This window comes from Podarcis cretensis (assembly GCF_951804945.1).
Source record: "Podarcis cretensis genome assembly, chromosome: 7".
Classification (NCBI taxonomy): Eukaryota; Metazoa; Chordata; class Lepidosauria; order Squamata; family Lacertidae; genus Podarcis; species Podarcis cretensis.
The window spans coordinates 61616338-61643149 of record NC_137176.1 but is presented as its reverse complement, the minus strand read 5'-3'; the positions used below and the strand labels follow the sequence as shown (position 1 = coordinate 61643149).

Here is a 26812-nt window from a genome sequence, read left to right as displayed (position 1 = left end):
CAGCTGAGCCAGTGTGAACTCAGATCTTACCTGCCTAAATCCACCACTTTGTCCATGAGGCCACAATGACTTGAGAAGAGTAAAAAAAATGTTTTATCAAGTTCAACTAAAACAAAGAATATCTCATAGCATGCAAAACTAGAGGAAAGCAGGCTTTGCTTTGTTTTCAAATGACCCATGTGTCAAATCTTAGCATTAACCAAAAATTACATAGCAAGTTGACTTCTTATTGGAGACATGTTTCGACTGCTATAAAAATCTCCTTCTTTTATAGGCACAACCAATATATATTCATTAGGCATTTGCTTATAGATTTTGTTTCCTGCTAATTGATATGAAGTGTTTTCCTCTGAACAGGAGGTTAAAAAAAAGTTACCTTCCTTCTTCATCCCAGCGCGAAAACACTTTCTTAAACGACAGTATCTGCATTGATTTCTCTTGTCCTTATCAACAGTACATTGCCGGCTAAATCTGTTGGACAGAATCGAGGGTAAATATATTAGAGTGCAAGTAAAGGAGGGTCCTGATTAGCACGGCTGAAACAATTAATGGGCACTGTCAAAACAATGTCTCCAACTATCAACCTTCAGTGGTATTTTTTCTTTAATCAGCCTTGAAACATTTCTCTTTGCCATTCTTCTACGGAATAATTCCTTGTGATGGGCAAGTAAAATCCCATTAGGTTATTCATCATCTTGTGAACTCAAGGCATATAAATTTTGCTCCCAGTCTCGTGAATGTTTAGGATGAATTTTCTTACAGCTTGATCCAATCCTGCTGGGGCAAATGGTCAGGAATAGGAAATGAAAGAAAAGCACTGTAAGATCAGAGCAAAGATTTATCTGCTCTGGCATGTGATTTCCAAGGGGGCCCCCAGATCTTGTAGAAAGCATTCAGGCAAGGCTTGAAGGAAACAGCTTTCTGCTCTTGCTTGTCCCTGGCATCTGGAATTCAAAGGTAGACTGCCTTTGTTCATGGAAGCTACTGGAATGAGCCTGGCTATAGCCTTTGATACTGATGAGATCATAGAATCGTAGGGTTGGAAATGACCATGAGGGTCATCTAGTCCAACCCCCTGCAGTGCAGGAATCTTTCACTCAATGTGGGGCTCAAACCCACAACCCTGAAATTAAGAGTCTCATGTTCTTACCAACTGAGCTATCCCAATGTACTCTTAGCTTAGGCTAAGAGATGGTGACTGGCCCAAGGTTACTCAGCCTTCATGGCTGAATGGAGATTTGAACCCTGATCTCCCAAGTCCTACTCCAACACTCTAACCACTACACCACACTGGTTCTATTTTACCAAGCTAACTTTTATAACTGTGTGCAGCCCAAATTTCACGAACAATCACTCAGCTCTTCAGACATTGTGTTCTCACTCTTGCTGCCCCTCTGAGAACTGCTTCTGCTTCATGTGTGAGTGTATGTGCACCTGTGTGTCTGTGTGAGTGAGAAGAGGTAGAGAAGAAGAGAAAGAATGGGGTGGGACACCATGCAATAAGGCAGTTCTAACCCTGCTATTGACTCTGGCCACATTCACCATACACTGAAAGTGCTATGATACAATATTAAATGGTCATGGCTTCTCTCAAAGAATTATGGGAGCAGTAGTTTGTTAGGGGTGCTGAGAGTTGCTAGGAGATGGCTATTCCCCTGACAGACCTACAATTGTCAGAGTTCCCTGTGAAGAAGGATTGTTTGTTGAACCACTCTAAGAATTGTAAATCTGTGAGGAGAATAGGGGTCTCCTAATAGCTCTTGGTACCCTTCAAACTACAGATCCCAGAATCCTATGAGGGAAGAACTGACTGATTAAAATGGTATCATAGTATTGTATCTGTATGGTCTCTAGCTCTACCCACCACTGATTAACTTTTCCCATGGATCCACTGTCCTCCATAGGAAAGAGGGCCTGAACCAAATTTAAAAACAAACCCAAACTCTGCAAGTGATACCCATGTCAAAACGAGGTGATATCCCCATCTGAGATGCACTGAAGCACCTAGGAAGGTTCCCCTGAAGCGATGGGACACCCTATAACACATTTGTCTTGGGAGGGAGAGTGCAGGGCTTTCAAGCTTTCAAGTAATTATGGGGCAAAGCAGGAGGATGCCCCAGCCAGAGAAATAGTTTTTGGCTGTTTCTCTGGGTTAGACCATCATTTTAGCTGTGGTGGTGCAATTAACTAGAGCTGCTGCGCTTAAAATGGGCTGATGCAATCAGGCAAGTTAAATTGCTTTATTTAACTTGTGTAAGGACTGAAATCAAGTACACACTGATAAATGCTGAGGTTCTCCTGGATTTCAATATTAACATATGGAGATGTCTTTGTATCTGAGAGTCTCAAGATAACTGAAGATCTCGATAAGTCAAGTGATGGTAAGAGCAGGAGGGAGAGTACCTTTTAACCTCAGCAACAGTCCTAGGCAGCCTTCCTGAGAAACGAGAAGGGGATAAAAGGAAATGCCAGAGGGCACCTCGTAGCACAGATCTAGTCAGACTTGAGGGGGGAAAGAACAGAGATAGAGGGACAAAATAGAGCCAAGGATAGGAAGGAACCTCACAAGACAGCATTGCTTGTGAAGCCATATCTGACAATCAAAATCTACATTTGTTGTCATTTGCAAATGAAAATGGTTTGGTCCAGGATTGCAAATGACTGCTGAGGAAAACAGTTTCATCTTTAATGTGCCAAGTACCACTCTGCAAGGAAACTCTTCTGCATTCAAACAGCAGAGCATTGCAAAGATTAAGAGACAAGAGACACGATTAAAAGGACCCATAGCAGAATCTTGTTGTTAAGAAGTGGCAGTGGGCAGCTGAACAGCCAGGGAGCTCAAGTCTTGCCAGGACTGGAATCAGACTGAAGAGTTGCCTGCAGGGGTAGACCGTTGTCTACCTTCAGTTCTAGATTTTTGGATCCAGATCTGTTCCTGTACATGCCCTCATCCCAGTTAAGAAAATCATGTGATTGAACTTGCTTTGGCTGTTCCCAATCGGCAAAAGTTTAGTACCTACAGATCATTTCGCAGACAGCAACTCCCTATAACGTAAAACCTTTAATGGGTTCAATCCTGTGGAGCTGTTTGCTAATGAAATCTGCAACTGCCCATTCTGCCTTGCTTTTCAAAGACATATTTTCATCTGAACAAGCTTTAAACCTCCTATAACTGCAGATGTCCTTTTTATTGTGCGTTCATGATTACCTGTGGTATTGGGACGGTTATACGGTACGTGATCCCATTTTTATGTGTGTTTGTGCCTGCAAAAGTTTCAGGGTAGACATGCCACTTAATTTCCAATCAGTGCATGTCCCGTAACTTCCCACTGAAACCCTGTAACTTTTCATACCACAAAAACTCCAGTTTATTTTCTGGCATGCTTTTGTTAAGCCATAGCACAGGATGGCAATACTGTGGTGACATCTGGATAGCATCCACAGGACAACCAAAAAAGCAGAATGGTGAGTGGACGGTCCAGTATAAATCCACCACTGAGGCACTATTATGGGGTCAACAGCATGTTGAAGAACACACCTGCCAAAAGAGGAGGTGTACTTCCTGGCCTTTACATCACTTCCTGGCCTTTACATCACCACTCCATGCATCAGGGTCGGTCTGAACTTCTGCAATGAGAAACTGCACAAGTAAGAAACCTGATCTTCCCCTTTTTTTACTTGAGAGTGGGAACCCTGATGCAGACCTTCAGCTCCCCCAATGTGGAGGGGGCTGTGTAAGCTGTGACAGTGGCCCTTAGTCTTGGCATTGTGTAGTGCTAAGGGAACATTGGGATGTACCCAATACCATGGCCAGACCATTTGCCCATCTAGTTCAGTATTGTTCATTCTGACTGGCAATGGCTCTCTGGGTTCTCTTGCACACTGCCTGCAGCCGCATCTTTTGAACCTGGGACCTTCTTCATGGAAAGCGAGTGCTCCACCAAATAAGGCATGATCCCTTCCCATTAAATAGGACACCTGTCATCTCAATACAGTGGTACCTCCGGTTAAGAAAATAATTCGTTCCAGAGGTCCATTCTTAACCTGAAACTGTTCTTAACCCGAGGTACCACTTTAGCTAATGGGGCCTCTCGCTGCCGCTGCACAATTTCTGTTCTCATCCTGAAGCAAAGTTCTTAACCTGAGGTACTATTTCTGGGTTAGCGGAGTCTGTAACCTGAAGCGTCTGCAACCTGAAGGGTCTGTAACCTGAGGTACCACTGTATATTGGGTTCTGGAACCCCATCTGGTTTTATAAAGAGCGGGATAGTAAAGGTTCAAATAAATAAATACTGCATGATGTACCTCTGAGATGGGATTATTTCTCCTACCTGCAGGTGTAAACATGATTTTTTCGTATGCTGCGTCGGAAGAACCCCTTGCATCCATCGCAACTGGAGGCGCCATAATGCTTGCCTGTTGCTCTGTCTCCGCATATTGCACAAAGGCCACCAATTCCACTGTCTGCAGTGTTCATGCCGAGCGGCTCTGCTGAGCAACTATCTGAGGAAAAGGAAGAACAAGGTGTTCAGTTCGGTGTAGAGCCTTGACGGGGAGGAATACAACAATGTGGCTAAGTTACACCATACTGGGGGGCTTACTGGCCTTCTCTTTTAATTAGCGTTCACCATCCCAAGACTGCAGAAAACATAACATGCCTAATTACCCCTGATTGTTATTCTAATGAATGCCTTCAAACCTATTGTGCCCACTTGTCAGAATTTATGATGCTCATGACAACGAATGCTTTTTGTTTAAACTCTACAGCTTGCAATAGAAGTTGTGAGTACTGACACAATTGCCCAGCTCTGCATGTGTAGCTAACTACTTAAATATCTTTGTTAGTTTAAATAATTGAGGTACAATGCCATAAGGCAACATTTTCTCGGAGGCTGGTATGCATTAACTGTGCATTAATCTTCAGATGACTTGACAGTGGCCAACAACATGGTTGACTCCCTGTAAGAAAGCTGTAATATCCAGGGGCCTCCATCCACACAAACAGAAACTGGGGAAGCTGTATTATATGTAGTCCGGCCTTGGGTTATTAAGCTCAGTACTGTCTATGCTCACTTCCTACATTACTGGGCAAATCACCCTCGCCTACTGGGAGCAGGAGCCAATGGTTTCAGATACTCAAGAAATGCTGTAGAGTGAGCCTAGGACTGTCTGCATGTAAACTTATAGCCCTAGCATCAAGCTATATAGTGAAGCTTTTGGGCTTTCCCCCCAAAGCCAAGGATCTTGTTGCTAAAAAGGTTTGATCAGCTTAGACAGCATCTGTCACCACTGTTTAGGATTTGTGTTTCGATTCAACCTTCTGAGGCAGGTGACTGCCACTGGTTAAAGTGACAGGACCCATTGTTTCTTTGGTGGAAGTATGCAGTCTTAATCCAGTTAAGGAGCAACCAGATGGGCCGATTTCAGCTGCTGGATGTTAGATGTTTTTACTGATGGAACATACTGGGTTGGAAACCTTGCTGGAATTCTGCAATTGGAAAGCATTCTTATATTCTGCAACCAGAAAAATGTTTATGCAACAATTTCACTACATTAAGACACTTACATAATTGTAAGTAATTCAGCTGTGGTTTTGTTCAAGGAATTCAAGGTATCAGAAGCTATGTTCAATTAAATCCCACCATTTGATGAATGTAGGAAGTCTTACTGGTTGCAACGGCTAAAGAATTCTACCCAGAATTAATATATGGTTACCAGACGTCCCCGTTTCCCAGGGACAGTCCCCAGATTTACAAATCAGTCCCCATACAAAATCCATTGAAGTTGAAAAGTGTTCCCGGATTCATTGAAAAAATCTGGTAACCCTAAATTAATAGTTACATGAAAATTTTATTTATCTCTTCAAAAATCAAAATTATGAAAACAAATAATCAAACTTAAATTGGCAGTTGACTGGTATTTCCCCAAAATTTCTTGCTTCCAGTATTGCTCCACTTCTGCCTATTCTGTTATTAAACCACAGCATCAATGTATATTACATGTATTCCAATGCAAAAGCTAACATTTTAAATAAAGCAAAGCAACTGTACACTCTCAAAATCATGGGGAGATTTTTCTTTCATTAAATGGTTTTGTTCCTTTTACCTTGATAAATACCAATAAATACCAAGAGATCAAATTTGTGTGAATATAGTTTTAAATGTAATTAGCACTATTTAAGTCTTAAATGTCTTGATACAAGGTATAAAGGATGAACACTTATTTACAAGGAACATGATCAAAAAGATTTAACCATTATGTCCAAACATGTTAATCTGCTTTTATATGAAAAGTTAAATAGTATTTGCTTCATATCCCATTCACGAGTTCTTATTGCACTCTTTGTGTCGGCAATTTCTACCCAACCAAAGTTAAAAAGTGACTTTAACCAAATAGCTAAAAGTTGTCCCAGCTAACCATTAGCCTGGAGAGAGTTGTTGTGATTAACAACTCAGTCCAGTTTGCATATCAACGCTCTGGAAATATTACTGTATATTAAACTTATCAGCTGCAAATAGACATCAATATACTTTTTCTGTGTGACCCATTATTTTTCCCTCTGGACATTTGTATCTTAACTGTCATTTTAAAATATCATGTACAAAAATATTTCTCATTCCCAAACTGCCAAAGATAGTTACTCATGCATCTTACAGTAAATAAAATAAACACAGAAAGAACCTCCTCTAACATTTTTCTTTGTTTGATTAACTGACCGATGACAATCCTGTTCAGTTACTTTATTATGCAGAACTGCCATTTTATTTTCTGTACCATAAAGATGGTATAATGTTATTAACATGCATTTTGAGATGAAGTGGAGAGAGACACAGAGAAATGTAATTTTCAAAAGCAAACCTCAGCTACACAATTAAGAGTAAAACCCTTTTATAATGTTCATTTCTTTTTCTTTCTTGCTCACTCAAACACTCAGGTTTTCATCTCTGAGAAGATAAAAACTCACCACTGCCATTATACAAGACTTGCATTGTTTCAAACTCCAGACTAGTATAACTGGGATCTAAGACTTCTGTATAATTTGCCATTTCCATGTCCAGGACGGACTCAGAGATCCTCATCATTGAACATAAACCTTGAAAGTAACTACTTCTCCAGGAAAGAAGATGTGAACCACTCTGTTTTTCTGGCAATCAGTAATTGATAATCCAAGTGCTAACTCTAACTATATCACTTATGTGTTGCAATGGGAGGAGTCATAAAACCAGCTAAGTGTGCCATGCCATGCCTTGTATCATTCCCCTTTTTATGGGACACAATTAGCTATTTCTTGCGATAATATTGGGACATTTCATGGGAGCCTTTAAATGAGAGTTCCAACTGACTTGACTCAAATGCTTCCAGTTTTTCTTAAAAAACAAAACAAAACTGTCCCCCTCTTTTTTGTTGTTGGCTGACAACAGATTGTCTCTTACAGCACACAAATTATAGGACTTAAATTAATAGAAACTCCATAAGATGATAGCCAGTGTGGTGTCAGGGTTGGACAAGGCCCTGTGGGACCAGGGTTCAAATTCCTACGCAGCCAAGAAGCTCACTGGGTGACCCATGGGCCAGTCTTCATCTCTCAGCCTAAGACACCTCACAGCCTTGTTGTGATGAGAAAATGGGGACAGGGAAGAACTATATGTGCCAGCTTCAGTTCCTTGGAAGAAAGGCAAGATATAAAGGTAAACATAAATAAGTACAAGACTGCAGAGGCAGAGACTTTTTCTAATTAAGCAGCTGCGATTATTACAGTCCTCCTTGCGTAGCAAGGCAAGAAAGAGGTTTGTGAATATTGTATGGCAAAGTTAGTTCCAGAGAGGGCAACATGGGTCACTACCTCATAATGAATCTGACCACGGGCCCATATAGCTTATCAGCACTGTGACAGACCTGGCAATGGCTTTGCAATGTTTTAGATAGTTGTATCCCCCAGACCTACCTAGAAATGCCAGATTGGAAATGCTGTACCACTGAGATATGGGCCTTCCTCTAACTGAGGTGGAAATTGGCAAGCAAGAGATATAAAACTGGGGGGGACCGGATCTTAATTTCACATATGGGGTCTGAACAGAGGGTGGCTGACTCAGAATGGGGCCATGGGATTGTACTGGATGGCTTGATGGAGATGTCAAGCCAGTGAACTGCAGTTGTGAAAAAAGGTAAATTCCATGCTAGGAATCATTAGGAAAGAGACTGAGAATAAAACTGCCAACATCATAATACCTTTACACACACACACACACACACTATATGTTATTTATAGTCTGATCTTTAAAACATTTTATTATTGCGTCACAACACAGACTGTTAAATGTTTCTGTACTTATAGACTATTTTCTCTTTCAGAGATATGTATTTAATAATTATTCAAATAAAGCTACTATGAAGGTAATGCACTTTACACCTGTAAGCATGTGAAATGTCAAGGAGGAAGGTGGGTGTTGCTCTTTCTGGCTTGACTGGCATGTGTCAGAAGTAATCCTGCAACTGAGATTGAAGATATATCTGACAAGAGTGGCTTTGAATAGGATATTGTCGTGATTTTGAAACAGTTTTTTTTTCTCATAGCAAATACTTACTAAAATGCAAGCTAAAATGTAAAATGAAAACAGGAACATATATTGTAAAGACAGACTTTCTCTAGATAATTTATCCTAGTTGGAAAAGTACTGATACTTACCCACCTGGATGGAAATGCTAATTTTATTTTTATTAGCTTGGTTTATACGTATTTCTCTTAATGTGAAAAATAAGATGATTTCCTCATTGGGGGGGGGGCAGAATCATTTGCTGTATCTTGCTTTGAAATTTTAGAACTGTAGCTATAAAGTTATTTCACAATATTTCACAGTGTATAGGTTGCAAACATAACAGGCTATGACAGCAAGCCTCTTTAATGTGAACAGCATCTAAAACATGTACACTCTGCATAACTAGTCTCCACCTCACACACAACTTACCACAAAAAATAAGTGAATGAGTTAAATATATGTGGCATGTTTGTGTGTTGGAATTTACCAACTTAGCCCTCAATTATTCCTAGAGATTCTGTTCAGGGGAAGGTTTTTGTAAACCACTTTGAGGTTTTTCCTGCACTCATGAGGTATATAAATTCTATTACATTAATAAATAAGGAAATGATGATGATGATGATGATTGTGATAATAATTGCAAGTTCATAGTTTGGTCCTGCACCCTACATATTTACACTTTACCCACTAGAGAGACACAAATACATTCTTAGCAACCCCCATGAAAGCAGTCAATCCAGTTCTTTGTTGCAAGTGCACTAGCTGATGCAGAATGAATACTTTCTTAGATCCTCTGTTCAGTGTTACTACTTTGTGTTCTCTGAACATTTGCTGACAAGCTACCACACACACACACACACACACACACACACACACACACACACCAATCAAAGTAATTCATTACTTGGCAATGTACTCTTTGTATGATACACTCCCCTGAAAGAGCTGTAAAACGGTGACTTGTTGCATCCCATTAATAGTTAACATGGTGTTCTGAACCTTGCTCAAATGGGGGAAAGAGTCTCAGATAATTGAAGTTGTTGATGAAGCACAAAGTAGCCGTCCTGCAATTCCACAAATACTACATTCAGGCTTCCACATTTTCACTTGCCATGCTTGCTGTGCTGGGCAACCTGCTGCAGTCTGACAAATGTAATATGCTGACCACTCTTTGGAGCTTTGAAGCTGTGGGAGCGTGGATGCATGGTCCTCCACCCATTTCCTAGCTTCAAGGTTAGCTGGGAGTGGTTTGGTTGCCAAGTCTCCACACTTTCCTGCTTTGGAGCATGAGCTCCTTAGCTCTATGGCCATCAAGTGGGGAAAGCCCTCAGGCTCCCTCTCATAGGAAAGAGAAACAGCCTATGTCCTTGGCTGCCACTTGATTGAGGCACTCACCTTGGTACCCACACAACTTCTACACATCTTGTTCCCACATGACAGGGGATTTCCGTAGCTGCTGCTACTGCAGGAAAAGGGGATGGTGGAGTCTGCTTGGCCAAACCAGCGAACGTATAGGCTGGGGTAGGTTTTTGGGCTTGGCAAGAAAGGCCAGCCCAACTTGTGAACCCCAGAAAACATTCATACTAGAGCAGGCAAACCGTCACTCCTGAACTATCAGCAGGAAACTGTATGGCAAGGAATGGAAAACCATTTGATGTACTTCTAAAAATAAATATCTCAAGCCATGTTCCATCTAACTTTAAATCCATGGAATCAATAGCCAATTAGACTCTTTTCTTCTGAGTAGCTTATAGTACTTATCTCCTCTTGCCTGGAACCCAGGAGGCGGTGGAGGGGGAAAGCGCCATTTCTGTCTTACTCCCTCAGGAGACTCATAAAAGTTCTTTCTATGGCTCTGAGATCCCATTTGACCATAACAGCTATGGGGACCTGAGCCCGTGTTCAGCAGATGCAACACATTCCCATGTCCCTATCTTTCTCCACTCATTCCTATTTTATTTACAGATATATATATATTTCAGTTTTTTAATAATTGTTAATCTGCTTAAGAATTAGGTTATAGGCAAATTACAAGCCCTGAATACTAGCGTTCTTGCTCATGTGTAGTTTGTGATAATGTAATGTATTTCTGGCCTTCAGGCTTTTGTTAGAATCTCACAGGCCTGAGCATTTTTAAACTTACAGATCCAGGAGTATGTTTGCGATTCTGGTTGTCAAATCTCAAAACAGATATGGAAGGACTGAAGTGTGTACAGAACGGGATTTAGCTCAGTGGTAGAGCATTTCCTTAGCCTACAGAAGGTCCCATCTCTTGTCAGGGATGGGAAAGGTTAGGGTTTTATTTAAGAAGCCTTCAAATGTGGTTTTCATACAGCAGCAACATTTGTTTCTAAATAAAACATCTTGTTCTAAACCAAATATCAGAAAAGGAGATGCCATGTCATGCCTTCCCCCCACTTTCTACTTTAAAGACTTTCACGCAGTGATCAATATAACTGCAAATGTTCTTGGCGCACCATGAAGCAGAAGAGAAGAAACTATTATGATTTCTGGGAATTTTACCAAGCTGTCAGGATTACAATCTCAAGCATTAAAATGTTTCATGCCAAGAAGTGTCAGGATTAAGAATGTTGTTCTAATACTATTTTCTGTGTGCATTGAGTATGTGTGGTTTTGTGTAGGTTTTCTCTCCCCAGTATCCTTCTCAAAACTTTATTAACTGCTTTTTCAAACAGCATTTTTAAGATTTCCTCGAAATAAACTACGAAAGCAAATCTTCACTTGAAAGGCTTATAGCAGCTGAACAAAACTTTTCTTGAGTTCCTTGCCAAATGGTCTAGGATCCCTCAGGATTCAATATGAAAGCTGCATTCAATTCAAAGCTCCTCCTGGGAACAGCAGCAGAAGAGAAGTTTTCTTTTTTTTACAATTGCCATTGATTTTTCTATAAATCTGGATTTTTAATTTAAAAGATCAGCTCCAGGTGCTATAATTAAAAGTTAGGTCTAAACTAAACATAAAGTCATCCAGAGAGAGAGAGAGAGAGAGAGAGAGAGAGAGAGAGAGAGAGAGAGAGAGAGAGATGTTATAGGTAGTAACTAATTCAGCAAAATCACTTGGCCTAGAATTTCTCTCATTATATAGACCCTCTTAACACTCTAGTAGCAGCATCAGCCTCAAAGTTCATTTCCAAAGTATGCAGTTGTTTCCCTGACTCCCTGTCCCCTTTCAGTGCCCCTGCTGAAGGAGCCTCCTGCGTTGACTTAGTTTGGTTGTGTGCTTTCTGCAAGGGAGAGGGGGATGCAAGGACCAGGCAGGGGCATCTTAGGCATTTGTGGGGACAATCCAAACACTGGCCTGGCTCCCTGGTTTCCTTTATGGTGGAAGAAAGAGGAAGTCTTTGGGGCTTCTGGAAAAAATTACCTATACACAGAGCTGCTTGTATGCCGTTGCTTGAAGTGGACATCTTGGCTCTGGTTTTCAATTTAAATCAGGCATGTCCAAATAAGAGGATTTAAAAGATACTACCCTAGACACACAGAGAGAGAAGTGCAAGATGGAGAAACCACTTCTGGCAACAGCCTTGTCTTTCTTATTACTCATAGTCTCACCCTTAGAGGAAGGATGGCAGTTCAAGTTATTGTACTGTACTTTTAAAAGATTCTGCGCTCATTACCAGCTGATAAGAATGCTATCAGAAAGCATTCCTGTGCTATCTGCAAGGCTCCCTTGGCATGCTAATTGTCCTGTTTTCTATTAGAGTTTGATCATTCAAAGCAGGGTATAAAATAGAAAACACACTAATAAAAATCAAGGTTATAAAAAGCTTCCTGAAAACCCAATTCAAACAGCCACTGTGAATTCTCAGGTTTGCACCCTGTAACAGCTATCAAACTCTCTCTCTTCCTTAAACGTCCACCATACGTATGAGACATTTCTTTCACGTCACTGTTCTGGGACTGCCAAATCCTCACCAATGCTCTATCAATCACCAATAGTTAACTCTCTCATCAATGGTAAAAGGTAAAGGGACCCCTGACCATTAGGTCCAGTCGCGAACGACTCTGGGGTTGTGGTGCTCATCTCGCTTTACTGGTCGAGGGAGCCAGCGTATAGCTTCTGGGTCGTATGGCCAGCATGACTAAGCTGCTTCTGGCGAACCAGAGCAGTGCACGGAAACACTGTTTACCTTCCCGCTGGAGCAGAACCTATTTATCTACTTGCACTTTGACGGGCTTTCGAACTGCTAGGTTGGCAAGAGCTGGGACCAAGTAATGGGAGCTCACCCCGTCGCGGGGATTCAAACCGTTGGCCTTCTGATCAGCAAGCCCTAGGCTCTGTGGTTTAGACCACAGCGCCACATGCGTCACTGGTAGTCCATGTTATATTGAAGACTAGCACTGGGAAGATGTAATCAACCCAACGATTTCCTTAAATTTCAATTTGGTGGGGCAAAAGCATTCCCTGAACATTGGCTTGATCTTCAGTGGATGAGTGGATTTTCAGAATATTTGTCTTTCCCTTAAATACAATTCTGTCAGGATGCTGTCAGCGGTTTCCGGCTGGTTGCCCAGGAAAGTATAAAGACAAGGAAAAGCTTCTTACAGTCCTTTTTTATTTCAGTCCTTACACAGAGAGGCTATAGAACCCAGCCTCTTGGATAATGGCGTTGTCCCGAGTGAATCTCCACCCCCCTATCTCTCCCACTTCCTCATTCATCACTTCTACGGGTGCTGCTACGTGCCCTCTGTCTCTGAGCTCTTTGCTCTCCTACTTTTCAGGCTCGCCAGGTTCTGGGAGATGGAGGGTCTGGAATGCTTTCTAATGACAACACGTCAACTGGGTGTTGTTCCAGCTCTTCCATGATTTTGCAGCTTTTCCCCATCTGCCTCTGAGCTGCTACCTCCCTCCAACCCTTGTTGTAAATCTATATTGTTTTCCTCTTCCTCCTCCCTGGAAGGGCCAGAATGGGGAGGCGGTCTCCACCACTCTTCCTTCTCTGCCCAGTCCCTGACACCTTCCCTCTCCTCCTCCTCCAGCATCTTGTTCTCACACTTCCACAATTTCAAATAGTCAGCATGTGACTATGCTAGTTCCCAGGAGCATTGCTGGCTACCATACACAGAATTGTGGCCAACTTGCTAGCCAACTTGGGCAGCTTGGACTAATGACTACCTGAAATATTTTTCCATCTTCGCCATATCAAGCAGTCGGTCCCTGACCTTTCCCGCCCCAACCTGGCCATAGTGATCCATGCGACGGTCACCTCCAGGCTTCACTACTGTAACTCGCTCTACACAGGGCTGCCCTTAGTTTCAAGTCCCAGAAACTCCAGCGGGTGCAGAATGCTGCAGCAAGGCTCCTCACAGGGTCCTTACCATTCACCCAGTGCTGTACCAGCTGCACTGGCTCCCAGTGGAGTATAGGGTCAGGTTTAAGGGGCTGGTTTTGACCTTTAAAGCCCTATGAGGCCAAGGACCCTCGTACTTACGGGACCACCTCTCCTGGTATGCCCCACAGAGGACCCTAAGGTCCATGAATAATAATAGTTTAAAGTCCTGGGCCCTAAGGAAGCCAGACTATCCTCCACCAGGGCCAGGGCTTTTTCAGTGACGGCTCCGACCTGGTGGAATGCTCTGTCCCACGAGACTAGGGCCCTGCAGGACTTGATCTTCTTCCGCAGGCCCTGTAAGACAGAGCTATTCCCTCTGGCCTTCAATTTGAACTCGCCTGATCCTCTATTCCCTTTTCCCTTTTCTCTTCTCTGAAGAAACCCTTTCTGGGACCCACATTTAAATTCTTCCCTGGTCTCCTTGCTGGCCTTAGTAGGACCAACTTGGCCAGTTAGCCCTGGTGATCATTTGATGTCTACTGACTGGGGTTGGGGTTTTTTCCCCAAAATGACCCCTGAATTTTTGAATTTTATTGATATTGATGCTGTATTTTCTGCTGTTGAAGGCACATTTTAATCAATGTTTTATATTTGCTGTTAGCCTCCCTGAGCCCGGTTTTTAAACCGGGAAGGGCAGGGTAAAATAAATAAATAAATAGTTTATTTGTAGAGCAAATCTTCCTCAGTGTATAATTTCACTTTCTTCCATTTATATCCCCCTTTTCTTCATCATAGAAGGTGATATACATGGGATTCCAGTAGATGAGTTCAGTTCACTGAGTTCAAATGAGGCTTATTCTAAGGAATTCTGCCAGAATCCCCCTCAAAAAACCATTGTTTTGACCTCTCAGGTTGTAGTTACTTCTTTCCACCATGTGAATGAATAGGAACCACAATAGCTTGAAACCAGACACATGTGTGGACTATAAACAACAAAAGCATTGCCTGAGTGCATCCAGTCCCTAAAAATGATAGCTGTGCATATGACTGTCCTCTTGGTGCTTTATCATTATATTTTGAATGTAGGAAAGTTTCTGCAAGCGATCCCCTGGGGCTGTGTAAATTAGGGCTGGAAACAATAATCTCATAGCTGTGTCAACTAATGTGATCATTTATAAATTGACAAAGAGCAATTTTAATAGGTAAGGATGAGACTGCGATCACTTTGAAGGTGTTCTATCTTTAACATTTGTCTGACCAGGCAATCCTAACCATGCCTACTCAGAAGTCTATCCTACTGAACTCAACAGGGCCCACTTTCAGGTTAGTGGGGTTAGGACTGCAGCCTAAAGGCAGGGTTGACTTAACCAGACCCATCAGCAGAAGCCCTGAGCAAGGACTTCCTACTTACACAATGGGTCTTTCTTCCCTCTCCCGCCCCCCATGCCCTGCACCCCCCCCCCCCCCAGAATTGGCTCTGGGGTGGATTGGGAGAGCCTCTGGATTAGCACTCAGGGGGAGGGGGAAAGGAGGATTGTTTTGTCTGGCAAGCTGGAATGCTTATAGACACAGGTGACTGGAAGAGCACCATTTTTAATTCCACACTCAAGAGTAGGCACACGAATGTTATTAAACATGACTACCTTAGCTTGATTAATTTAAATGGATCTGCTCTAAGGAGACCATTGCACCACACTGCCTCTAGGGATTGTGCTTCCGTATTTAATGTGGTATAGAACAGGGTTGGGGAACTTGAAGCCCTCCAGGTGTCATTGGCCTGTGGCTTCCATCATCCATGTCCATTGGCCATGTGAGCTCAGATTGATGGGAGCTCCAAAGTCTAACGTTTGGAGAACCCTAGGTTCTCCATTCTTGTTATAGTATGTGAGTAACAGAAATGGGGAGGGGGTGTTAACCTGTGTTCGATTTCTGCTGTGTTTATATAATCAGGATGGTGATAATATTTTCATTTTCTAGAAGACAAAGTGTTCTAGGGTATAGATTCGCAATCATCAGGTGGAGATTTGCTGAGTTACAGTTAAATGACATGTGACTAGTGCAGTTAGTTAAATATTGCTTAAGTCAAGTAACTTATTCTTTTTCCAATTTAGGAGACATAAAAACTGAGGGAGGGTAGAGTGAAAAAAAAGGGGAGGAAATAGGAGAGAGTTCGCATGTAAGATAAATGTCATGCTATGGTTGGTTTTTATATGATAAAAAACCTCCTTGTTGAAGAATAGTTAGGCAATTAGTACTTCGTTAATAATCTTTCATGGAAAACTTTGGCTCATGTTTGATCATAAACATTTTATGTAGATGATTAGATAAGTTTTATACACATCTTATCCTCATTTACCTTGAGAAACACATACATTCATAAAACGTCTCTCTTTATTGGAGAATTACTGTTTGCTTGGGGTTTTTTACCCCTGAAAAGGGAGGCGGAATGCTAAAAACCAAGACTGGAGCTTGATAACATAATAGAAAATGGAAGGGGGTGCCAAATTTTTAATCCCAGTTTTCCATCTGCTTTCTCTTCAGTGATCCTCTAATGGAAGTTTAACTATTGAGACCTTTCCATATGATCATTTTTTAAGATGACATGGCATGGCAACACTTTAGGGCCACAACTTGGATTTCTCCTACCAACATGTAGTTCTTAGGTGACTGGGTCTCTTCTGTGCTTGGTGGGTTTCTGCAGGCATGAGGAAAGCAATTTAAAATAACAATTATTTCATGGGAAACCAGCCAGGGACAGAAAAAGTGGGTTTTGTCTCACCACCCTTTCAGTAATGGTGGTAAGGATCCCACAAACCAGACAGCTTTCAGGCAGGCTAGTAAACCCTGGTTCACCCTACAACAAGGGGGGGCGTTGAGAATGAGATGGTAGGGTGGACTGACTCACTTCAGATTACTGACAGCGATATATTAATCCTGCACACTCCCCTACGTGACCCCCGCAAAAAATCCTAACCCCCACAAATTAGTATTTTAAGGGAATATGTTCTATCCTAGCCTTTAACCTACTATACTCGTTTTGTATTTGAACTGAGTTTTTAAATGAAGTGAGGCATTCAAAAATGTTATCCTCTACCTGTACTCTAAAGTGGCATAGTCTACACTACCAACTCATCCTGCTGCATGTTTAGACCAAGCTGGTCATGGAGTGATGAGCTATCAGTCATTGGATTCTTTATGTGACACAGACTCACACACCTCACTTAGGAACATCAAGCTAGCCACATTAAATCAAACTAATTCAATCATTCTTTTGCAATAAGTAGCTGGTAAAATGTGTTTCAAAAATCCAATCTAAGTTTCTCTACCCCTACTAATTATTATGTACCTTTAGTATAGTCTATGCAAATCATCAGGGACAGTGGGATCTGTTATTTTTCAGCCTACTCAAGACAGCTTTACATTTTAACTAGAAGCTAAACTGACACAGCAGATTCTTGCTCAAAGGAGCCATGACTAACTGCTTAATGCTTCCCAAGGGGTATGTGTGTTGGCACATCACTGAGATAAGAATTTCAATACATGTGCTTGGCTGCGCAATTAGTCTCCTTTTTGTCATTAAGTGAGTTGGTAACAAAGTTTTAGGTTGCCTGCACTGTACCCATATAATGTACATGTCTGAAATTAACATGAAATATGGTCTCTGCTCAACCAGGAAAAGGTATATTTGGGACTGGGGATATCTTGCTTCAGAATATAGTCGTGTCCTATGCTTTATATAAAGTTTCCCTGTTAGGGAGTTCTAGGGCTTTCCAGAGAACCTGTTTAGAGCATTACTCTCATTTGCTTGCACAAGGCAAAGGTTAGACTTGGTCCAGTCTTTATTGAGCATTTATTCTGATTTGTTCAAGAGGCAGTTATACAAGAAGCATTTGTCCTGATTTGCTTCTGGGGTGTTTACACATCTTCCCACATCTTCAGTACATTTCACCTTCACTTTTCAAACCCTAAAAAGTCAAGGTTTTGTTGTTGTTTTAAGTCAGCTTGTTGCTCTAAGGCAACAGAGCCCTTTATCCACTTTAAATCTGCAAACAGGACCGGCTTACCCATAGGCGCTAGGGGTGTGGGGCACCCAGGTGCCGGGATCTCAGGGGTGCTAGGCTGAGAGTCCCAGGCTGAGATTTGGAGTCCGGGGATTGAAGAGCCAGGCTAGCCAACAGCTGCTGCCAAGCAGAGCAGAGCCTGTTGGAGTGCCGCAGGGTTTTTTGCTGCGGGTGCTGAGGCAGCTGTCCAGCTCCGCCCTCCTCCGTGCCTCTGCAGGGATTGCTCCTGCCTCCACCCACCGCGGCATGGGAGAGAGTTGCGTGCTGCTTCCCTAAAAAAGGCTCAACAACTTTGGCCTGCCCCCCAAAAAGAATTGGGGGGTACTGGGCAATTTTTTGTACCCTGGCACCACATATGCTAAAGACGTCTGCAAACCTAATATTCTGGTATATAAAGCAAGGGCCTGTAGCCCTTTTCTATGTGTTGTTCCTCCCCAACTGTAACACCTGAAAAGGATGACCAACTACATCAGGGATGGGGGAAATCAGGCCTGAGGGACAAATGCAACCCTTGGGCTGGAAAATGTCCCCCATTCCAATCAACACAGAATATGGGCTATTCCTAAACTAACTGAATAAATGAGATTAATTGGACTAACAGCATGAACTATGCTCATGTGGGTTCATTACCATTTCTCCTACACACACACTGCAATGCTGGGCTCAAGGTGTGGTGACATCACACATGTGAACAAGCATCCCTAGTTACTCTTCAAATACCAAGAGAATACTATACCTATAGCATAGTCTGGCAGTGATGTTCAGCAATGGACAAATACATTGCCAGTCCCTATCTTTATCGTATGTTGTACCTAGGGCTGTGAAGCAGATTCTGAGCCTAATCAGGTTGGCTTGAGACTGTCCCAATCACTCCAGGTCAGTTGAGCAGCCCAGACATATCTGGGGCTGTCAAGGGGCAGACGTCATGCAGGAAGAAGAGGCAGGTATGAGTGAGAAGAAAGCATTAAAAGGATGGTCCTACTGGGCAACTGCAAGTTCAAGGAGAAGCAAGTTCTGTGAAGGCCATTGCAACAGGCAGACTATAAACACCCTTACACACTATAGCCATCAAGCCAACTTCTTCTTTGTCTTTAAATACTCCATTCTTTCTGAAAAGCCTTTCCATTGCTAACTCCAACATTCAGGCTGCCAGATATAGACGGTAGTAAAGATCTGCTCTCCACCACAAAGAAGGTTTTCAATTAAATGTTAGGCAAAGGAAACTCATATTACCTGGCAGCTTGGCTGGGTTAAGTTGTTAAGAGTGGTGGTACAATCCTGATCTCCAGGGTTTTTGCAAACAGGTGTTAGGCAAGCATCTGTAAGAAACGATTTTGGTGTATGAGTTGTCTAGCACAAATCATCGGAATAGGTGACTCTTGGGGTTCCTTCGAACCTTAAACTCTGATGATTTCACTATCATGTATGCCAGGGTTTTGAGGGTTGTGTTTTTTTTTTTACTTTGATTCTTACCTTTGAAAATATAAGAGCTTTTGCCAAAGGTGCAACTCAAGATTCAGAAGAAGTTAGTAACTTCTTAAGTTCAAAGAAAATCCGCCAGACGTTTCTAGGAAAACGTGAACTCTTTGTACATTAAATATGAAAAGACCTGCTTTGAAAATGTATTTGTAGTTTGTTGTGAGACTACACCTTGGTGGCAATTCTTTTAACAATTTATAGAGAGGAGGGTGTCTCTAATACCTTAGTTCTTTTTTCACATGGCCTCAGTTCAAAGAACCAGTTTGTACTTGCTTTGTAATCAAAAGAAAGCTACACCCGTTAAGAAATTTGTCCCATATTAGAATATTCAGTGAAAAAAGTTGCCAAAAAAAAAGTTTAAAGAGCTGCTCAATTTAAATGCTTTAGAAATGAGAGGGTGGAAATCAAAATGAATTCTAAGTATGAACTACATTATAGATTTGCCTTGAATTGTCCTGTACCACTTCCGCCCTGTCCAATACACAAAAGAGCAACAACGTATGGCGCTTCTCACATAGTTGATTCAAGCACACAATAGCAGTTGTTAGAAACCAATGCCTGATGATCGTCTTCCAAAGCAACTACTCTATTCCAAACTTAAAAATGGAAAGCATAATGCTGGTGGTCAACAAAAGAGGTTTAAAGACTGTCTCAAGGCAAATCTAAAAAAATGTAGTATAAACACTGACAACTGGGAAACAACTGGCTCCAGTTGGAGAACAGCCTTTACCAAAGGTGTTATGGGCTTTGAAGACACTCGAACTCAGGACGCAAGGGAGAAACATGCTAAGAGGAAGGCACACTTGGCAAATACACACCATGATCATCTCCCGCCTGGAAACCAATGTCCCCACTGTGGAAGGACATGTGGATCCAGAATTGGCCTCCACAGACACTTACAGACTCATTGTTAAAACCGTGTTTATGGAAGACAATCTTACTTGGCTACAAGTGATCGCCAAAGAGAAGAAGAGCTTGCTAGTTTCCCACAGGCATCTAGTTGGCCACTGAGAACAGGATACTGGACTAGAGGGATGATTGGCCTGATCCAGCAGGCTCTTATGTTCTTATTAGCTTTCTCCATCCTTGGTTTTTTCCAGCCTTCTTGGGATTTGTTGCCATGTGACAAATCATAGCTAAAATATTGTGGTATCTCGTTCTGTCACATACCTGCACAATTTTTGAACCACCAAGCTGAGCACAGCCCCACTATACCAAAGTTTGTCAGCCTGCCATTGGCTTAGCACTACTTCTGGGCTATGCAATCAGGGACACACAAAATCTAAATGGCAAAAGCGTTGTTTGTGTCTCCTGATTTCCTTCTACAAGGGAGAAAAGTGGGGGTTGGGGTTATGTCCTAAAATATAACCTATAAAGCTTTGAAAGGGGGAAAGAGACAAAAGGCCTCTTCTGTGCTGACATACCGCAGATGAGAGTGGGGGGTGGGGTGACTGTTTTTTCAAAGAATTGTAATCAGAGACAGCAGGTATTTGATCCAACCATCTCAGATCTCAGAGACTGCGACACGTGATCTGCTTCCAGAGCAACATCCCTCTGCCCTGTGGTGCCCCAGCCAAACTGGGCAAACATAGCCAGAGGTCTAAAGATCTCTGTATAGGTCATGAACCTACGAGGCTACAGGAATTGTTGAAATGAATACTCTGTGTTCCAGATGCTGTGAGTCAGGGTTTCCCATGCTGTTCTCAAGCTAGAAATGCCTGCTTCTAATCCCAATGACTTTAGAAGCGACGATGAATCTCTCTCATTGCCTCTGCCCTTTTCCCATTCCAGAGCATAGCATCTGATTTAACAATAACCATAAATGACTGCTTGTAATTATATGGCGCACATCAACTGCAGCCCTGTATAGGGAAGAAGCACCACCACACTGCAGGGATGGGGTTGGTCTGTTGTCCTCTGATCATGAATGCAGCATCCTTGTACATCAGAGTGGAGGTTTCCTTCTCTGACCTCACTCTTACCATTTTTCCCCCTTCAGCTTTCCTTCTATAATAATAATAATTTATTATTTATACCCCGCCCATCTGGCTGGGTTTCCCCAGCCACTCTGGGCGGCTTCTAACAGAACACTAAAATGCAATAACCTATTAAACATTAAAAGCTTCCCTAAACAGGGCTGCCTTCAGATGTCTTCTAAAAGTTTGGTAGTTATTTTTCTCTTTGACATCTGGTGGGAGGGCGTTCCTCTGCCTGGTTCCCTGTAACTTGGCTTCTTGTAGCAAGGGAACCACCAGAAGGCCCTCGGCACTGGACCTCAGTGTCCGGGCAGAACGATGGAGGTAGAGACGCTGCTTCAAGTATACTGGACCGAGGCCATTTAGGGCTTTCAAGGTCAGCACCAAGACTTTGAAGCAGGTTTGAATCACGGTTTCAAGGTCAGCACCAAGACTTCCTTGCCTTACATTCTTCAGAGCTTTCCAACAGAAAGCAATAGTTGGAAACTCTTGATAACCATGCAAACTGGGACTTGTCTGGATAACACTGACCCTGCGGCGGTGGTGAAAAATGGTTTGGCTGATATTCTAATGTGAATTTACCTAATTTTCAGCTTCTGAAACAAAGTCCACCCCTGAAAAAGGGAAGCTCTACATTGCCAGAGTGATCACTTGCTTGGTAGCAAGAATCATTTGCTTGGTAGCAGTTAACTGGCAGAGCTGAGTGAAGGGAAACCTCTTTCCAATCCACACACAGCCTGCAGCAAACCCAGAGGTGGGGTGGGGGTTAATTGTTCTGTGATAAACTCAGCTAGCTGTGACCATGAGATCTGGCTTATTTCACTAGAATTCCTGGACCATCTATCACACTCTTTTCCTTAGTAAACACATGAAAAAGTATTAATAGATGCTGAGGACTGGTGATTACCATAGGTGCAAGGTGAAAATTTTTATTTGTCTTCGTTTAGATTGGCACTTCATGTACTTAATGGCAGATTGCAGTGATTTTAATGGAACACCTTTCTTCACAAGGACTGCAGTCCACATAAAGCTAGCTCAAACCCTATTAAGCCAATTAGTTCATCATGCAAGCCTGATCTTTACCACACGGCATTCTTTACTCCCACATTGCAGCTGAGAGCTGTAATTTATTTCAGTGGCATTTCTGACCAGCAGTGGATTGTCTCTAAAATACTTTGGATCAGGCTGTATATTGGGCAGCTGTTACTACTAAGAAACTGTAGAATAATTTTGGTTTCCAAAACAGTTTCCAATCTCTTCTGTGTTTACTCTCATAACAACCTTGTAAAACATGTGTAAAATGGGAGCAATGATGACATGAGGAACAAGGAGTGACGCACAGCACCTTAGTCAAGCTCAGGCAATGAGTCTATGATGTAGAACTCGAATCCAGGCCTTCTATTTCCAAACCTCTACTCACTAGATAAGGAGATCAAAGGAAGCATCCTCCCCATCCTCTGTGTTTCAGACCATTTGACTATTCCTCAGGAAAATTTGCATCTCTGGTCAGTAGGGATATCAGGGAATTATGATAGAAATGGGAGCAGAGATTGCTGGTGTCTCCTTTTCCATATGATGTCAAACAAAAATCAGTGCAGTGAACACAATTGTTAGTCACTGTTGTTTTCAGTTTGAAAACAATATGTAATTGATGACTCCCTTTCCCCACATTTGCATAGCTTTTCCTTTGCACTGAAATGAATTGTGCAGAAGAACGTAACGTAATAAATTAACTAGGCAACTTTCCATCACAGTGAGGTTACCAACCGTTTCGTCAGAAGCCAAACTGCAGTGCAATGGAAGCATCACTGCATGTGACAAACACAGGTCGGAAGATAAATCAATGCCTTTGTCCATCCTTACTGGACAGTCACTAGTCCTATACACTGAGTGACTAGTGTTAAGAACAATGAAGTAGACCTATACTACGTGTGTATGCCATAGGCACTTATGCTATAAAAAATGTCAGAAAGCAATTCATTCTCTGTTGGTAATACTGCTCAAGTCAGGAATTATGGTTGGAATCCTAAGCAGTGTTGGGAGATTGCTCTGGCATTGCATGCGTGATGGAATGGTCTCCCCTCTCCTCCAGGGAAGGGAAGGGAAGGGAAGGGAGCCATTGTACTGGTTCTCACAAGCGCAACTGATTAGTTGAATCTGGCCCTATATATTTGTGCAAACACATACAAACACACACACACGGGGAAAAACAATCACGATAAATTGTCTTAAAATACACTGGGTTTTGCCATTTATCTTTAGTTACAGTGGTACCTCGGGTTACATACGCTTCAGGTTACAGACTCCGCTAACCCACAAATAGTACCTCGGGTTAAGAACTTTGCTTCAGGATGAGAACAGAAATCACGTGGCAGCGGTGCAGTGGCAGCGGGAGGCCCCATTAGCTAAAGTGGTCTTCAGGTTAAGAACAGTTTCAGGTTAAGAACGGACCTCTGGAACGAATTAAGTACGTAACCAGAGGTACCACTGTATAACCTACATGGATCTCACTATATGAGTCCACTACTGAAATTGTTGAATGACATCTAGACTAGGACTGGACAAACCAGTTTGCTTCTGTTCCATATTACTTTCATATGCATTCACTCAGTCTATTTCATTCTATTCCCACATCTATGGCTTATTTTTGTTTGAAAAAGAAAAGAAAATCCACGTCAAAAAAATCATTTAAACATATTTTTTTTACTTTATTTATTTAAAATATGCATTTCACAATGCGTTTTGTCAATATGTTCTAAATTATTTTATTTGAAAAACTATGCACTTTAAATGCACTTTGATACTTTTTTAAAGCCAAGAATTGCACTCCCACATTTGGAGAAGTGCAAAATCCAATTTTTAGAGATGTTCAGATCTGTAAATTAGCCAGCGAGATGCAAATCAGGTCATTTTGTATGCATCTCAGACATCCTAATGTAGGCTACACTGTCTCTTAATAAAATCTAATTTAATGGCCTAACTTTAGGCAGGTTGTATACCCCCTCCCCCCAAAAAAGGAACTTGACTATGCATCCACAGCTTCCTCTTTTTTATTATTTTTATTATTATTATCATCATCGCCTGAAGCAAATGCAAGATAGAAAACAAAAACTACTGTAGGCCATCATTGTTCTTTCTCCTTGGGAGTACTGTTCCTAATCCAATCTCCCAGATTTATTTTGGAAATATCCACAATGGCGAGAAGGACTGTATTTAAAAATTAAAATAATATACAATTCAATACCGAGCACTTTCACAGCACACGGATCAAAAATGGGTAAATCTTAAAAACAAAAGCATTGGCTGTAATAACAGCCTTTCTCCCAAAGGGGCCTCTATAAGTTTACATTAAAAATAATGGCTGCACAGCACTGAGCATAATAAAAGCATGGAATGGACCGGGTTTCAAACCCACCTCCAATACCATCACTTATCTATGCAAGGTAAATTAGTCTCTCCATCAAATACAGAAAAGCTAGACTCTCTGTGGGAAACATTTACTTTCTTGCATACTTCTTCTACCGCATATATTTCGTGAGCTCTTACACACCTAATCTAATAACCATTAGTAGGACAATAAAATGGCATAAAGTGAAGGGAAGGGCACTAAAGTAATCCTATCCCAACCTGTTTATTTAGCCATGCTTCTTAATGACAGACCTTCGTACCAGGCAATGCCTGTGGCTAAGGAGAGCATCACACAACCAGTTTTCCCACACCCACCTCAGCCCAGAAGTTCTAGAGAGCTTTTCTCTAATGTAGAATCGTTAGAATTCACATACTTGTCCAGTTTTGCTCAGGGAATTTTGCCTCCTGCATGAGTCTGACCAAACTGCGGGAGGCAGTGGAAGACAGGAGTGCCTGGCATGCTCTGGTCCATGGGGTCACGAAGAGTCGGACACGACTAAACAACTAAACAACAACAACAAATTGCGTCTCCCCACTGCCCACTCCATGCGTAGAAAACTGATCAGACTGGCAACTGAATGTTACTTCAGCACTGGGGACAAGGCAATGTCATCCACCACACCTGTTGCCGGGGAGCTAGCTTGTTGGCTGGGGCAGGACCTATGGCACATACGTTCTGTTGCTCTCCAGCTTCTACCACCTGAGGTGGCTGGTGATCAAGCCATTCCTGGTCACTTTAAGCCCATTTTGTCGTGTTTCTGACATGAGCCCTTCCCATGTGATCTGTTGTGTCACCTTTGCGCTGTGGGATGGGGCAGTTCTGCTGTGTCTCCCACACAATATAAAGATAAGAGTTTGAAGGCAAGAGCGCAGCATGCAGGGTTAGTGCAGATATGCAAGAAATAGCCATTACCCATAGGATGAAAAGAGGCACTCCTTATTCTACGAAAGCACAGATCAAATGCCTCTTCTAAAATGGCAATTGCTACTTCCAGTTTTTTAGTATGCATATAAAAATAACATATTTGGGTTTGTTTGTTTTTTAGAAGTCTGCATGTTTAGAATAAAAGTTCATTCAATCTAAAGCTTTTTTAAAAATCAGATCAATTAAGTTTTACAGCTTGCAGAAAGAAACAATACACATACATTTTACTGGGGTCCATATTTAGATTTTGAGATTATTATTATTATTATGGATTCTTTTAGTTATCTGGATTATATTCTTATATTTTTATTGCTAAATTTTATTATGAATAGTGTTTAATTTTACTTTATAGTTATTAATGATATACTTTTATTAGTCTATTGCTTATATGACTATCTGAATTTTGTTATGTTTGCAATAGATAGCTCTATAAAATCTATCTGTGCAAGCTATTTTTCTCCTAATAAGCAGCACACCAGTATCTCACTGTAGTAGTGAAACTGCTACAATTAGCAAGGTAATGATAACTACTGCCACCAGAGGAGCTTGGAGACTGGAAGTGCTCTGCTGAAGAAATGTCCTGACTCCTGTTGTTTTCGCAGAGGATCTGTATTCAAACTTGCTTGAGAAAAGTTTGATCTTAAGGTTTATGGCACCTGTAGGCAATATAGCTCTTTTTATGGCAAAAGGGGGAGCAATAGATCCTAAGCAAACACTGATAAGCTCTCTGTTCTGAGAAGTCTCCACCTACCTAAGTGTCCTGACATTGGAAAGCCCCACAGACTGATAAGGGAAAGCAGCTAAACCTTTCTAAAAAGAATGTTGTTTCCAGGGCCATCTTAAGTATATCCCGCGCCATGGTGCAAATATCCCTCCGGCGGTCCCCCCCCCTCCTTTCCCAGAGTTGTCAACCTTTTTACGGCACTGCTGGCCGCTTTGCGGGGCTGGAGAAGGCAGGCAGTGGCTAGAGGGCAGCCTCCGCCTCTTCCCTGGTGCCCTCCAGAATTTGGCATCCCGCGCCACTTGCCTCTATGGGCAAGACGCCCCTGGTTGTTTCATACGGTAAAATGAATGACTCAAAATGGAGAAATATTGCAGCTACACAAATATTTTGTACACACCTGTGCACCAAC

General features: G+C 42.0%; 1 protein-coding gene across 4 annotated transcripts in view; it reads right to left on the bottom strand.

Moving 5' to 3' along the window:
• Window positions 1-26812, bottom strand: part of HNF4G (hepatocyte nuclear factor 4 gamma) — a 56993-nt gene that overhangs the window by 13740 nt on the left and 16441 nt on the right. For 2 of the 4 annotated variants that reach the window (XM_079983141.1, XM_079983142.1), the window contains exons 1-3: window positions 6965-7134; window positions 4332-4503; window positions 377-471 (exon numbers count right to left, since the gene is read on the bottom strand). In XM_079983141.1, the coding sequence (XP_079839267.1) occupies window positions 377-471; window positions 4332-4503; window positions 6965-7082 (385 nt within the window). In that variant the 5' untranslated portion in view covers window positions 7083-7134. Of the gene's footprint in view, window positions 1-376; window positions 472-4331; window positions 4504-6964; window positions 7135-19124; window positions 19211-26812 lie in introns of those variants that run through there. The other 2 variants (XM_079983143.1, XM_079983144.1) reach the window with 2 other exon arrangements.